This window comes from Idiotropiscis lumnitzeri, chromosome 17 (assembly GCF_059441095.1).
Source record: "Idiotropiscis lumnitzeri isolate Australia: NSW breed Sydney's pygmy pipehorse chromosome 17, RoL_Ilum_1.0, whole genome shotgun sequence".
In the NCBI taxonomy this organism is placed as follows: domain Eukaryota; kingdom Metazoa; phylum Chordata; class Actinopteri; order Syngnathiformes; family Syngnathidae; genus Idiotropiscis; species Idiotropiscis lumnitzeri.
In genome coordinates, this window is record NC_142407.1 from 9454907 (window position 1) to 9470951 (window position 16045).

The 16045-nt window shown below is 39.6% G+C and overlaps 1 protein-coding gene across 1 annotated transcript in view; it reads left to right on the forward strand.

The window, feature by feature from the left end:
- pknox2 (pbx/knotted 1 homeobox 2) overlaps positions 1-16045 on the forward strand; it is a 47722-nt gene that overhangs the window by 18096 nt on the left and 13581 nt on the right. The window contains exons 3-4 of the mRNA XM_088280110.1: positions 12129-12238; positions 13320-13456. Coding sequence (XP_088136236.1) covers positions 12188-12238; positions 13320-13456 — 188 coding nt within the window. The 5' untranslated portion in view covers positions 12129-12187. The remainder of the gene's footprint in view (positions 1-12128; positions 12239-13319; positions 13457-16045) is intronic.

A 16045-nucleotide genomic window follows, 5' to 3' on the forward strand; every position in this document is an offset into this window, starting at 1 on the left:
TCAATTTTACCCTCACCCGCACTCTTTACCCCTACCAACCCTAATTGTAATTATGTTGATTTAACTTAGACACATGCGGCTCCCTCCATGCCATTTGAATAGGAGCTTATTAGTCTGAATATCTTTTTATATTTATTTATTCCCATTTCTCAGCATTCCTGTCGCCATTTCCAATTACTCTTGTCGTAGGGCTGTAATTGCCTCCATGCTAATGGCCGCAAGACAATCGTGCTAAATGAGGTGAGGCCAAGAGGCTAGGAGCCCGACTTCATTAAGAGCTAATGGGATTTTATATGGGGGACTGAAGACACAGCTCATCAAAAACAGAGTTGGAAGGAAAACAAAACAGATGGAGGGGGAGCGCTAAATCACCAATATTCTCACTTAGCTCCACAAACAAAAACAAAAAAAGCACAGGTTACTCTTCTTCCTCTCTTTTTACAGAAATACATTTGGACTGACAAACAGCTTTTTTAATAATCTTGGAAACTGTCACGCCGTTTTTGGTTTGCATTATTTTGACAGGGATTGTGATGGGTGCAAAAATTGGATGGATGGATGCGGGGGGGGGGTGTCACCCAAAACCTAGCAAAGCCCTTACTGAATTCGTTTGAGCTGAGCAATAATGACTATTTTCTTTTGGGTAATCTGGTTTTGACCAAATATGATGAATGAAGAAAGGAAATATGAGTGTGCAAAATAAAAAAACAGGGAGAGGTCTTTGAAGAAATGATGAGCAGAACTATAAGGAATGCATACAGAGTTTTATGCGCCGTCCCAAAACAGATTAGATCCGTCTTAAAATGAAAGAACATTGGAATACTGTTTACATATTTTTTTTTTTTGCTTTTGCATTATCCACAAAAAATCTTCAGCCAAAGTTTCCCATTCATGCGACGACTACTAAGCCTTTTAACGTCGTAACCATTCCCCACTGATTGAACTGTCCTTCACATCTACTGAGCCATTTATCTTGGTGAAATCATTCAGTTCCCTTTTGGACTATCGTGTCATTGTGCAGTTTCAAGATCAGTTATCCTATACTTTCATTTGCTGCACGATATTCAAACTGACGTGGGCTGTCACCTGTCTGTTTTGGCTCGGTGCTCATTTCGGGCAGATTTAAAGTCTGCGGAATTGTATAAGACACGGAATAAACCACAAATTCACCTATGCGAGTATTTTTTTTTTTATTGTTGCGTGACTTGGATTTATTATCTGGAAATTAAGTAAGCGCAAGTGTGGTTGCCCCACAAAAAAAAGTTTTAAAGCTCATGAAATTGTATAATGTCAGTCACCCTTCCGTGTTTTATATTCAGTTGGGTGGTAGCGACGTTGTGTCCGTAGGCACAATACAAAATCTACAACTGTGTATGTGTGTGTGCATGAGCACGTGGAGACGGTCACAAGGGGGATGGTGGTAAATATGTTTGCGTGTGTGTTCGGGGTAATCGTCGAATGCAGAAAAAATAGAACATAAATCAAATAAAATCTACTTGTTAGCAGTTCTTTCAATGGACAGTGCTGAGTACCAGCACCTCTCAATCTTTCGCCTCTAGCGCACCCGGACTTTTACCGCAGTACCCGGACCTCACATGAGCGCACAATATCCTCTTTTATTCCAGTTCCCTCTTGCACTTTATGATTCACGCCTGTCCCTCGTGAGGCAGTCTTGTGAGTCAAGTGTGTGGCAGAAAAGAACGTGAAGTAAAATGAAGAGTTTAGTATAAAAATATTTGTTTGTGCAGTCCTAGGCTGAAAATAATTGAACTCAAAAATTTTGCCGTGGCTCCATGAGGACAGATTCTGATTCACAATAATTTCACAAAAATTGATGGTGTCAAGGAAGATTTTTTTTTTTACATCATATAGCATTCTATATTATTTTATATCTATATTCACGACCTAATTTACCTAGCAACAGTCAACTAAGGGGAGTACCAGCACTTTTTTCCCTCTTAAACCACCGCTGGTTCCAAATCATTAGCACAATCCAGCTACTTTGTTTATCTTGAAGAATGTGGATGTTACAGGTGTGTCTAATCATTTGGACCGGCGAATGTTTAGGCCCTCTAAATTCTTTCCAGCGTACATATTTTAAGGATTGGAGCTGGTAGGAGCAGCTGTCCGACATTTCTCCTGTATTTGGTTGCGGCACTGCACGCGTGTGTGTGCGTGTGTGTGTGTGTGTGTATGGGTGGGGGTGGGGGTTCGCGCCAAACCTCCTGGGTCAGAGCCCTTGTATGGAAGTCTCCCTAGCAACTGGAACCGAGCCCGTCATAGTATTTTTGAGTTGGTGTGTGAATGGGGTGAACGGAGGCTGTCAAAAGCGGAAACTGAGGTCACAGGACGAAGGGGAGACTTGATCTTCACTTAAAACCGGTGTTGACTAGTGGTTGCATTTTGTAGTCGACTAGAACGTGCAGTCATGAAAGTGGAGTCGAAGTTGATCAAACGATGATGTCATTGATTTATTTTCAGGACAGTACAGCGGCCAACAACATTTTTGCACCATGGGTGGATTTCACGTGAAGGCATATTTTGACGGACTGGTATTGAAATACATATAAAAACCAAAAAAATAAAAATACAACGCACCATTGATTGTAATTATTATTGTTGTATTTAACAGTTTCTCTTTAATTAGTAACTTATGTTTTTTTGGATTGGCATGTTTGAGTGACTGTTGCACTGGTCGCATTTTTGGCAAAATATCTTCACATGCTTTGTGCGGTTTAAAAAATTGGAAGTGAAAGGTACTGATGGGAAAATGAAGCTTCACGAAGAACCTTTGATATGTTTTACTTCTACAAGAAATATATTTTTTTTACTTGTTTTAAAAAATAAAGGCTATTGCAAATTGTAAATATAAATCATTTACATTTCCACCTAAATTTTAGACCAATAGTGACATCTACAGGAGTAAAAAATTATCACAAATGCGTCACGAAGCTTCATTTGTCCATCACTAGTGAAAGGTTAAAAATGAAGTACAGAACCGAGTGAGGAAAGCCCGAAGCGAGACATGTCTGTTAACTCATTGTTAATTCTATTTGGCTTCCTCAACCGCAAAGGCTTTATTTGTACAACAATATACAAAAGAAAACGATGCGGTTTGTGAATTCTACCGTTCTCAAATCACTGAGACGCAGGCACGGCAGAAGTATTTTTTTTCTCACAGGGCTTTAGGGGGGGCCTTACCAATTTTCCTGAATTTACTTACCTGAGGTTTTCTTGTTTTTGTTTTTGTTTTTTAAATTTAAGTCAGCATTGTTTATTAATATTTTTTAATTATTTTTTTATGTTTGCAGTGCATGATTTCTGTTTTTAAAAGAATGCTCAAGTCAATACCCCATTGCAATATGGGAAAAATGATTTTAGCATTTCTAACCTGATGCGCTAGTAACCCCCGTCTCTCCTTTTGCTCACAAACACACTGCTGCAGCACAAACAGGGGAACTGGAATTGTATGGGAACACAATGACTATTTGCGAACTTAGTCATGTTTTTAATTTTAAGTAATAAATAACTGTTTGACTTTGATAAATTTATTCATAGTTGGGTTATCTTTGTTTGATATTTGCTTTTGTTTGATTATTTAAGTGGGGAAAAGTGAGAATTTGAGAATTTGCCAAATTTTTTTCACTCCATTTTTAAATACATACAGGGATTTATTTATTTCTAGTCTCATTCAAGTCTCAGGTAGTGTGGTCTTGAGCACAGCATGTCTTAAGAAAACATTTTGAAATGCATCTAAACTTATTTTTTTACATATTGTTTCGTTGTTTTAAATGTTTTGTGTATTAATAGGTAGTTGCAAATGTTTGGCATGTTTAAGAAACAATGCATTCTCACTCTTCAACTTCAGATTTTTGCACCCACCCACCTTCTGTGCAAACACACTTGATTAAACAGTCGGAGTTTGTGTTATGTTCAGTGAGAAATACATTACTGTAGACTACCCGGACAATAAGCTCGCGAGACAAAAGCACAGCTGTGACACATGAGCCGCTACTGTGTGTTGGCTGAGTAGGTGAGAGGAATTTGTGTCGGAGTGTGAATGTGTGAGCGTGAGTGCGTGTGTGTTGGATGTAGTGGTCTTTAATGCCAGGCCATACTTTGTCACAGACTTAAAGTTCATCTTCTTTATTTAAGAAAATTCAAAAGAAGAAGAAATAGCCTTCATGTGCAGATCAAAATTCCGTCGGTCTGTCAGGAAGTAAACTCTCAGATTCAGCAGGAGCAGTGTGTTTTTTTTTTTCCTGGCTGTGGAATAGTGGAGCAGCTCTACACCCTTGGCAGGTTTCTCAAGGGTGCATTGGAGTTAACCTGTGTGCTTTGTGGACTTGGAGAATGCCTTTGACCCGTGTCCCCCAGGGATTCTTATGCATACGATCTTCGTCACTGTGCCACCGGTGTCAAAGTTTAGTTAGCAGTGTGGATGTCACAAATGCGCAGGCAAACTACGGCCCGGGGGCCACATGCGGCCCGTTAAACGTTTTAATCCGGCCTGCTGAACTTGAAAAAAAAAAAATAAATTAACCTTGTTAATGTTTTCTTTTCTAAATACTGTGGTGTGTCAAAGTCAGATATTTTGTTGTCATGCTTTTGTTCATTTTCATTTAAAATTAAATGTATTTTTTTTTCTTTGATGAGGTGAGGTTACCAAAACACTCCATCCATCCTCTGTCAAATTTTAGAACCCATTGTGGCCCACCAATCAAAAAGTTGGCCCTCCCCTAGTCTAAAGGGTGGAAACTACGTTTTTGATGCATTTTGGTCCACATTAACTCAAATACCGGCAGACATTGTATACTAAATGTGATGATTAAGACGCAAAGTGGGCCGACTTTGGCTTGACAATGACAGGTAAGCACCAGACAAGTGGCTGGGTGTTGTTTCCATAGCAACAGACCTCCTGTGAAAAGGTCACTGTCAAAGGTTTTCTCAGAGAAAGGCAGAGGAATTGTGGAAGAAAGGAAAGTCAGACAAGACTAAAACAAATGTACTTTTATTATTCCTTTGTATTATCCATGCCCTCTTAAAGCCCTAACAGATATTCTAGCAAAGATAAAAATGAAAAATTGGTGCAATTACATCTCCGAGAAGTGAGAGCAACACTCTTTTTAAATGATTTCTTTATAATAATTTATTTCTCCCTCTCCTATTTGAAGTCAGCAATTGAAAAGGGAGAGTGGTCGGCACTCGGCAGCCCGCGCAACGTATGAGCTTTGTGTTTCAGTGCAGATACGTCAACTGCTTGCCCCCCCCAATCACTGGCAGCTCCTTCCACTGCTTCCTCTCGTCATTTTAATTAAGTCAGCCTCTGTGGCATGGTAAGCAAAGATAATTGGAGAGGGGTTTTGGATGCCATTTACTCTAAATGACACTTCTTCCTATTTTCTCACTTTTTCCCCACACTCTGGCAAGGATTTACCGATTTTTACCACTCTTTGTTGTGCTTCCATCCGACTGTATATTCACACACAAATATAGATTTGTCTGTGAAGGGATGCGACCCTAAATACCCAATTTTAGACTACACTGGCATTTATTTGGAATGGAAAACTCAGATAACACCATTAACTCATTCACTGCCATTGACGTGTATAGACGCCAAAATGTACGTTAATGATGTGTGTTAAAGTTTTATTCTTTGAAAAGTTTGTTGTCTCCAAGGCTTTGATTTGTGTCTGCTTTGTGAGTCGTTCACATTCTGTACTTCTAAACTTAATTTCATTAGACACTTAATTTCTTTAGACCACAGGCAGTTCGTATGGCATTGGTATAATCACTCAATGTTCAAAACTTTGAACTAACAATAAGATCACGCTAATACACACAAAGTAGAATACCCGTGTAAGTGTGTGTTCTTTGATGGGTAGTGGTAATGTTACGACGATTGGGACTTAGTTTAATGAGAGTTTCAGTTGTAATGTTACAACACATGTTGAGGTGTGTATATGGGGTGGGGCGGGGGCGGGGGAGTGGGGGTGCCCCCCCCTTTCAATCAGGTAGGCCTGGGTCCTACTTAAGGGGGCCGCAGTGGGCCACCCATCCAGTCAGCCGCTCAGAGGAGATCCAATGTCCTTTCGTGCTGAAATAAACTCCAGATGTCCTGCCATCTGAAAGGAGGGGGCGGGGTTGCGGTTTGAGGAAACAAGGCATGCGCTGCTTTTCCTACCGACTCAAACTTTCTCAAACTTTGCGCAAAAAAATAAAATGTACATATATATTTATAGCTACATCTCTGCAGATATTGTGAGACACTGAGCTCATTTTCATTGTTCATATGACAGTGACAAATTTAAATTCTATTGTATTCCATTCATGTTGTTTTCCAGTGGGAAGGAGGTAGAAAAGTGAGTGTCCGGAGTGGTAGGGGTCCTTAATTATCCCACTGTGGAACGCTAGTGGAAACATAAAGAACCCCTCCCACCCTCCCACTCATTTTTCTCCCCCCATCACCCCTTGCAAAAACACCACAGGACATTGAAGTCTACAACCATGAGGCTCAAAAACAGTTTCTTCCACCAAGCTGTGAAATAATTTGCACCCCCCCCCCCCCTCCCACCCCCACATAACCCGACAGTAATAACTAATGACGACATCTCCTTGTACAGTAGTTGCAAAATAATGATTTCTGAGTAATACTCAAATTTAAGAACTTAATCTTTATCACTGGTCTGTTAACGTGAAGCTACGATCAATTTATTTTTCCGACTGCAATGTATTTTTGATTTATCCAGTAATGTTATAGAAACAAAGTAGGAAATTCAGTATTCCTTGATCAATCCTGTGGTGCTATCTGAATATTCTTTTCATCTGTGTCCCTCTTAGAAGGCTCCTCATCAAGGAAAAAAAAACAAGCCTCATTAAAAGGGCTTTTAGCTATGTTAATGAGTTTATTTGCATGTATTCCTCCTGTCATTTGGGAATTACAAGAATGTTGCACTGCATTGTAGTTTCACCCATTTTACTTGCGACTTTAATCGACTTTTCAAAGGCAAAATCCCAATATAACTGGAATGTGTAATATCCACATTTGCATAAAAGACAACAACAATTGCCATGTGATTGGACCACTGTTGCCATTGTCAGCAGTTAGAAAGGAAGCGATGAATCTTGCAAACTGTCATGCCCGAGGGAAATCCTGATGTCTTTATTACTGCTGTAGGGCATATTTGAATATCTGAAGGACATTCATTAAGAAGTTCAGCATGAAGGAATTCAAATGGAAAAGGTTATAGATTTTGAATTCAAGCATGGAATGTCATTGGAAATTGATAAAAAAAAAAAAAAACAAGACCAATAAGTACTATTAAAGGAAAAAAAAACATACAAACATCAAAATTCGAATTCATGGAATCTAACTGAGATTTTGGTTGATTGACAATGCTTTGTTATTATTACTGATCATTTACACAATTTCCAGTTTGATATATGTTTGCATTTGCGTAAGTCTATAATCTACAGTGCTCATTATAAACACACGCCAAGCAACTCCATAAGTTTACGTGACTGGGTGACTTGGCTCATTCTGCTCTCTAACAGCACTTGGATCAAAAATGACCCAATTTGGGTCAAAAGGTGACTGACCTGCTATTTTCTTTGTGGGTTGTTTGGGGTTTTGGGGTCTTTTTTTTTCCATTTTTTGCCCTAATTGATCACTCTAAATTGTAAAAAAAAAAAAAAAAAAAAGACAGATTTATTTATAAATCAAGTTAAATCCTTCCATAAGGAATGCCTTGAACTAATCAATTGATTTTTTTCTGGGGAAGAAAAAACAATTAAAGCCTTCTTAAAGACTTAAATAATCCAGTATAAAGTCGCTCAATAATAAAGTTGTGTTATGACTCACAAAGGTAATGATAGCAGAGAACCAGATGATGGTTAGTAGAGGTTTAAAGGGATGTTTAATGAGAGGGAGAGTCTGGGGATCGAGGTCGGGACATACACGTGGCTGGCAACGAGAAAGTGAGCTACTGGCTAAATGCTGGAGAGCTGATGACGAGGCAAAGGAATGGCCCAACTCAATGGTCGCGAACAAGAGGTCCGTGGGAGAAAATGTGGAGCAAGCTAACCAGGGTGGGACACAGTGCTACGTTGTAGGCGTCTGTTGTAGTGCGTGTCGAGGTGAAAAAGCAAACAGTCAGCTTACTGCTGATTGGCTATTACCCACTGCGTGAGGAACCAATCAGATGGTGCTGTGGGCGGGTCAATCTGCTTCTGCAGGCAGGACCACCAGCACAGCAAAGAGAGAGCGAGATAGAGAAGTGTGCTGCAGCGAGTCAAAATAAACCAGCTTTTGATTTATCAGTCTTAAAAGTAACAAAAAAAGGCCGATGCCGATAATCAGCAAAATGCCAAATATCGGCCCCGATAATCAGCCCGGCCGATAATCATCACAATTTCAGTGTCTTCCCATCCATTTTCCTCACCGCTTGTCCTAATGCTCTTAAATGTCAACAAGCAATATCTGACTTGATGCTTACCTGTTCGAACAAGTGATCCGGTGAACATGGGCGAATGAATAAATGATACCAGCATGCATTTTAAGTGTGGGTTATTGAGGATCAGATTGTTGAACGTCTGAGTGGAGGGGGAGGCCGCTAGAACAGGTTAATGAGGTGGTCTGGGAGTGTCAACTGCATTCTAACTGTGGTGTATGTCAAGCTAGGTTAACCCTGGAGAGGGCGATTTGTAGCCCAAAGCTCTCAAGTGAGAGAATATTTGCCTCTGGCTGTGTATGTACTTGAGAGTGTGAAAGTCTTTGCAATATTTGTGTTTGATTTTGGAATTTTTGGACAAGCATGCATGTCTGTGTTTACGTGCGTTCCTATTCCAAGAGTGTTTGTGGTGTTTGTGCACTTGTATGTTTGTTTCGTATGAACACGGTCATCCTTCTGAACCTCAATCTCATTGCCACTGTGCCGTTCGTTCTGTCGATTTACTAGAGTCGACGTTATCCGGGCCTCGCCTCCTGGTGTCTGTACTATAAATTAGGCTTGATGATAACGTGATGTTTCGGTTCAATCTTCATTCAAAAACACAATTTAGTCGCTCATTTTCATCTCTTGGAGCACATCTTGATGCACCGTGTGTGGCATACCCGCTAAATGTTTTAAATAGCATTTGTAGGTCAACATCCTAAGACTGAGGTGTCCAAACTATAGTCTGCGGGCCAATTGTGGCCCACTGTACATTGTTAGTGGTCTGTGGGATATAGTAAAATAAATGTCGGGTTAAAATAATAACAGAATTTCTCATCATAACACCGTGGAGAATAAAGAGGATTCAGTTTCTGAAACAAAAATGGTTTACTCTACTTTCTGCCTTGCGGCAAATGAGATGGGATTCATCGGAATTCATCTGCTCATTAGTGGCGGGACAGATCTGTTCCCCAAAATTGCACTAACAAGTCACTGATGGAACGAAGGCGTTCATTTCTCATGTACTGGGGGAGGATTAACTCATGCTGGATGCCCAAGTGTGTTACTGGGCAACATTTTAGCCACGCCCCAAAATGATCATTTTGTTGTGAATATTTGATTGTGTAAGGCTATCATACATTTATATGGCTTCACAATCATGACGGCCCTCCAATGGAAACCGTGACTACTACCATGACCGACAAAAAAGCGTACGGTACCCTTGGTGAAGACAATTTAATTCGGCAAAAGACATCCAATAGTATGTTGCATTTAAATACATTGGGCAGCTCGCAGCTGAACGGCATCAACTGTTCTCAATGTGGCTGCTTTCTGCCTCGCAAAAGGCATTTCAATTAAGCATTGAGAAGAATGAAGCTCTACATAATAGTCAGCTTGTCTGATATGTAACAGCTTGTTTGAAGTACAGGCTAGAGGCTATCATGTGTATCTAAATATGCTGGCAGAAACTATGGCGGTGACTAATTTAGCATTTATTAAGCTGAGCCTCAGTCTACACCTTGGAATTGTCTGAAAGTTGAATATTGAACAGTGGAACTCCGTACTGCTCAGAAAAAAAAAAAAAAAAAACATAAAGGGATGTTTGCATGTGTGTGCATGTTTGCCTCCAATCCAAATTCACAGACCTCTTTGATGTTACTTGGAATAATTTTATGCCTACTTCTCTTTTTTTTTTTTTCATTTAATGCTTGCTCGTGAATTTTGATTGCTGCTACAGGCAATTTGAAAATGACATGCAATATATAATATGAGTTCTGTAATAATTTATTAAGTCATTTCGCTACTTAAAAGAAAAGTTACATTTGTAATGTATGTTCTACTGTGCTTCGCTGTTTTATACTGTATGTGCATTCAACATACCCTTGAAATGGGTATGAGTATTTTTATGGACGAGCATTGTTCCCTTCCCCAAATTGCTATTTTGTGGTTTTGTTCCTTCGAGGGATGGTGAAACTTGAGAGCCCCCCCCCCGTTAAAATACTGTGCCATAATTGGAATTGCTTTATCTTCAGTCTCATCAATTAATGCACAATTTTCCATTTAATCACTAACACGCTGGCTGTATTTTGCAATTAAAATGAGCACAGATAACAGAGAAGATGCCTTTCAGCTGATAACAGTTGGAATGAGAGCAAAAAAACCCCAAAGAGACAATCAGTACACAAAATGACTCGCGCAGACATGCAAACCACTTAACAAAAATAAAAAGTAAAATAAGTGAGCCTGGTCTTTCTTTTTTTTGTTTGTTTTATTATTTAGGTGTCCGAACAACTGATTTTGTTGAGAGGCAATTACATTTTGTCCGAAGAATGTCTTTCTTTTCAAGTAGTAAATCACGTGGCATTAAATATATTTAAATATAATCTATATCACTATGTCTTTTTTTATTTTTTTTGATAGATTTGTCTTACGAACTAGTCTTATTAGCTCAAGCTTACCATTACATTTATTTAAGCGTCCTTGGGTACCTCATAAGGCGTTATTTTTATTCTTATTATTATATTATAAACCCTTCCCCCTCAGGCTCAAATAGGCAATTTACCGGATATTTTCATGCAGCATAAACACATAGGTTATCTGTAGCTTCGGGATGGTTCGCCTGCTGTGCTTGCCTATAGTAAGTTTGGATGAAGGCAGGGGGCCTATTTGTGTTCGTATGTGTGTGTGCAATGCACCCCTGAACCAATTAGCTCCTACAGTCTGGGTGAATGCGACAGTGGCATTCCACAGGGTAAAGCACTTAGCGATGTGGGGTCCTGGCCGATAGCAATTAGCCCACTGACACCGCCCTAATTAGCCTTTTTGATTGGCTTGATATCGGTTCAGCAATGACCCAGCTGTCCTCATGCGGAGACAACCAAAGTTGCGATAGTATGACATGTTACCTTCAAAATAATTACTTGAGGCCATGTATAATTACAAGTTATAGTTTGCTTAGGACATACCGCAGTCATGGCGAGTTTTGTTTCTAGTATAATTATGAATCTACTTGCATGTACAAGAGATTTACATAAAGTAACGTGCATTAAAGGGATCATCAAGCCGGGTAGGTCCGTTTTTTCAACGAGCTCCAGTTATGTTGTTTTTTTTGTTTAGTTTTTTTATTAGGAAAAATGTTATTTGCTTGCATTTTCAATTTTAGCTTCTGAAACACCCTTAAATTCAGCACCATATAAAATATTTTTAAAAAATCTCCAGGGGTTGTTGATGATGAGGTGTTCAGTAGTGATGGGAAAATGAAATTTCAAATGAGATGATTGAATGTCTTCCTTTAATTGGCTGGTGAGTAGTGATGGGTAAATGAAGCTTCAAACCTGCTTCATGAACCAGTTGTTGTATTTTTGTATCCTGTAGATGGCACTGTTGGTTTAAATAAAGGGTTTAAAAAAATGTCAAGTAAGTGTGCTTTCAGCCCAATGTTGAAGAGAGACCGCCATCTACTGGAGTCCAAAAGTACTACAACTGGTTCATGAAGCAAATTTGAAGCTTCATTTAACCATCAGTACTAAATAGTCCTTTAGGGGGCTGAATTTGAGTACTTCAGGAAAATGTTAAAAACTCTGTTCAGTGCTTACAGATGGGAACTGACCTTTGTAAATAAAAGACAAAATGTCAGCATTTAATCATTGTAGCAAAATCACTTGATTCCTCTTCTCATTGTTCTGTCTTTCTCAGTCTCAATGTGACGCTGTCCCATGATGCAACATGTGTCCCCGGCATGACCTGTAGTGATAATGATGGCCACCCAGCGCGTTCCTCCACCATCGTACCAGGAGAGCCAACAGGTTTGCCATAATTGACAAACAAATTCAACATTTGTTATTTAACTAACGCTAAAATTCAAAAACATTTTATGAATAAGGCCGCATTGTCAAGGCCGGAACTGTCCTGAGATCGCGGCTGGATGGCGGGGGACTGATTGACAAAAAAGGGTCAAGTGATAATCACTGATAATCACTTTGATGAATTTAAAATACAGATCACATGTATTGTAAGATTGCGCCAAAAAAAAAATCTCAATTGGTTTTCAAAAACTTTCTTCAATGTGCAAATTAAAAAATCTAAATAATCCCCATATGTACAGAAAGTCCAATTTCACTTAAAGAATCAACCAGTGAGTAATGTTACGTGCGACCAACAGGTCTGTGTTAATTAATAAACTCTGAACGTATCTGGATCTAGCCACCGTCCCACAGTGCAGACAATCCCACCGAGAGGAAGTAGAGCAGGTTCATCCTCACCCACCTCCTCCTCATCATCCACCACCTCTGTCTGCTTTCACCCAGAGGATTAATGCAAGAGGAGAGAAGCGGTATGCATGTTCGGAAAATGCAAATGAGAGCTAGTTAAGTGTGAAGAAGCTAATTTATTTCCCATTTCGTGCTGGGATTAAGACTTGAAGCCACCCCAACCTGTCACCAGAATGGTGGTGGGGGTGGGGTGCTGGATCTTGGAATGCATTGACTCAACAGAGAATGAACGGTCGAAAGTATGTTTTTTTTTGTTTTTTTTTTCTACTCTCCATACAACTTTGAATCTAAAGATTCTGGTTAAATGACCAGCAAAATCTTTCATTTACTAACAGCCAATTAACAATGTTCGATTAACTGAGTCTCTTGTTTCATTTTATCAAACAACTTGATTACAAAAGAGCTGCCCTGTCGCGTAAAATAATTCCCTGTCAATTCTCATTTGTAGTCTGCCAGTATGAAATACATGTCGCACCTGATTGCATTCGGGAAGCGATTATAAAAAAAGACCTTGCTCAAAGCTGCATGATGATTACAATTATAGCAGTTGACACTGTTTAGAAACAAACGCTGCCTTTCTGAACCCATCATTTTGTCCTCATATTTCTGTTCACAGATGACGGGCACAACCCAGCAGAACAACAAGACCCCACAGGTCCATATCCCAGCAGCTTCCGCAGGAGGAAATAACTCTGTCAGTGTGACCCTTGACCCACAAACACAACTTGAGTCTGACAAGAGGGCTGTTTACAGGTTGGTACAACATAGTGTTGCGCCAACCAGCTGGCCAGATTGACAAGATACCGTACCATCATTTTCAATTACTGGGTGCTTGAATGAAATTAAATTACATTGTCTTATCCTTCATAAAAAAAATATAACTTATAGAATGTGGTTCATCTGTAAAATGGAGATGACCCCAATTGGGAGTAAACAATGACTCATTTGCTCAGTCAAAGACTTCTTAACAGACAACACAAACACTTGTATTTAGGCAAAAAAAAAAAAATTTATGAAAAAAAATGAGACCCACAGTGAAAAGAAAAGATAATTAAAAAGTACAATTCCAACCCCAAAATTTATCTTATCTTAAAGAATTACACTCGATGGGGTTGGGGGGGGGGGGGGGGGGATCAGCGATGCGAACAAGCCAAGGCAATATAAATAAAAAAATGGCAATAAACAGACGACAACCCAGCAATGGTGGTTGACCAGTAGAGGGCACTCGGGTGCTGACCCACCACTTGAAAGAAATTAAATAATTGAAATGTAAAAAAAAAAAAAAAAAAATCTCTGTCATTTTCATGTAATTTGATTAATAATGGTAAATAAATCAAGTCCAGTATTTAGCTTTTTTTTTTTGCTTTTGTATACTTTTACAAAGGTATACATATCATAGAAATAAGACTGTTTCTGTTTCGAATGTGAATCCAAAATGGCTGCTTCAACTTTCATCATTTGAGTTTACAGATCCCACTGGTTTGTCGTAACAACATATTTACCGTAGGCTGCATTAACGATAAAGTCGTCTTGAGTGGCAAAGGTGAAACATTTGGAAAAGGACCTAAAAAGGAACATTAAGATGCATTTGCATGAATTTTCATGGCAACGGCACGTTGAGCAATAGGAGAAACATCCTACAGTAAGCATCCAAAAATTTCCTTCTGCCTTCTGTCAATTTCTGCTTGATCTCAGCATCAAGAAGCCCCTGACCTGCCCTTTGATGTGAAATGTATTGATGGAGATGAGAGAGGAATAAATCTTTCATGGGTATCTTTGTCCGGATTGCAGACATCATATTGCCATCATTCATGTCAAAAATAACTGCTCATAAACTGCCTATGATTTCTTGAACTTGATATGAGATTTTCTTTATTGGCCTCTTTGCGCCTGAAGAAAGTGGATTTGACTCATTTTCTTGCTAAAACCAAAAAGACAAAAGAAAAAAATAACTTAATTTTCACTAGAATATTGATGTATCCTGATAATCAGCCACTAGTATGCATTTGTGAAATAAATTATTCATAATTCAAAGATTTTATCAGGCTGGATTATCTCCTGGTTTAGACAATGCGGTAATTTTTTTTTTTTGGGGGGGGGGCAAATGAGAAGCCTTTTGTCTGTTGCTGACACTGCAGACTGCATGGGGTTGTCTGTCGGTTGGCTCCCCAGGTCCCACCCGGAGGTACCCGCCGGCGCAGTCTAAGTAGGTGCAAGCCCCTGCACTCAGTCCTGAGGCAAGCTGCTGTAAAATCCTTAGCAACTCCTCTGAGATACGAGGCTTGCTTTGATGTGAGGTGAGAAGCCATCTTCGGAGCAGTTTTTCATGGTTGGAGAATCTGGTCTAATCATTCTCTCCTCAACGTTGTCCTGCTTTTATTTTGGATGGCTTTCAATTGCCTCGCTTCCTTCCTCAACCCAATGCAGATTAAAACTAAAGTCTATGTGTATAGCGAATGGGACAACCTCAGCCCTCGCTCTCTCGCCGCCTCTGAAAATACATTCATGTTAAAAGCCCTTATGTTTTTCATTAGCAGCTTGATTGGAGCGCCAGCAACAGCTGTGATTTGTGTATCCCGTCTTTATTGCACGTATACAAGCGGCCCTCGGGTTATGAACGAGTTACGTTGCTACGCTGGCGACGTAACCCGAATTTATTATTATTATTGTTAAAGCGTTAATTCCAATCTCTACATAAATATCAGATGTTCTTCGGCGTTACTTCAGCAAATTTGCTTGTTTAAAATAATATAAAATCTTCAAATAAATAATAGTAAAGTTAAAAACTCAAACTCAGGTCTTCCAGTAAATGGGAGCTATGGCGCCATTATTTGCGGCTCTACTAGTTATCGAATGAAAATGACATCAAAAGTGCCTATAAGGTAGCTGTGGGCAAACTACGGCCCGGGGGCCGCATGTGGCCCGTTAAACGTTTTAATCCGGCCCACCGAACTTGAAAAAAATGAAATGAATAAACCTTGTTCATGTTTTATTTTCTAAATACTGTGGTGTGTCAAAGACAGATATATTGTTGTAATGATTTTGTTTATTTAATTTTTTATTTATATAGTTTTTTCTCCGATGAGGTGAGGTTACCAAAACACTCCATCCATCGGCTCCTGGTCCGACCCCTCTGTCAAATTTTCGAACCCACTGTGGCCCGCCAATCAAAAAGTTTGTCCACCCCTTATATAAGGGCTCAGCTTGCTCATGTCATATGACCAAACTCGGAAAACAGGTGAGCCCTGATTGGTCGTTACCTGAGACCTTTGGCACTGTGACGTCATTTTCAGTCAATAGCTAGTGGCAAAATGGCTGCCTCTTGAGATTGATGAAAACGGG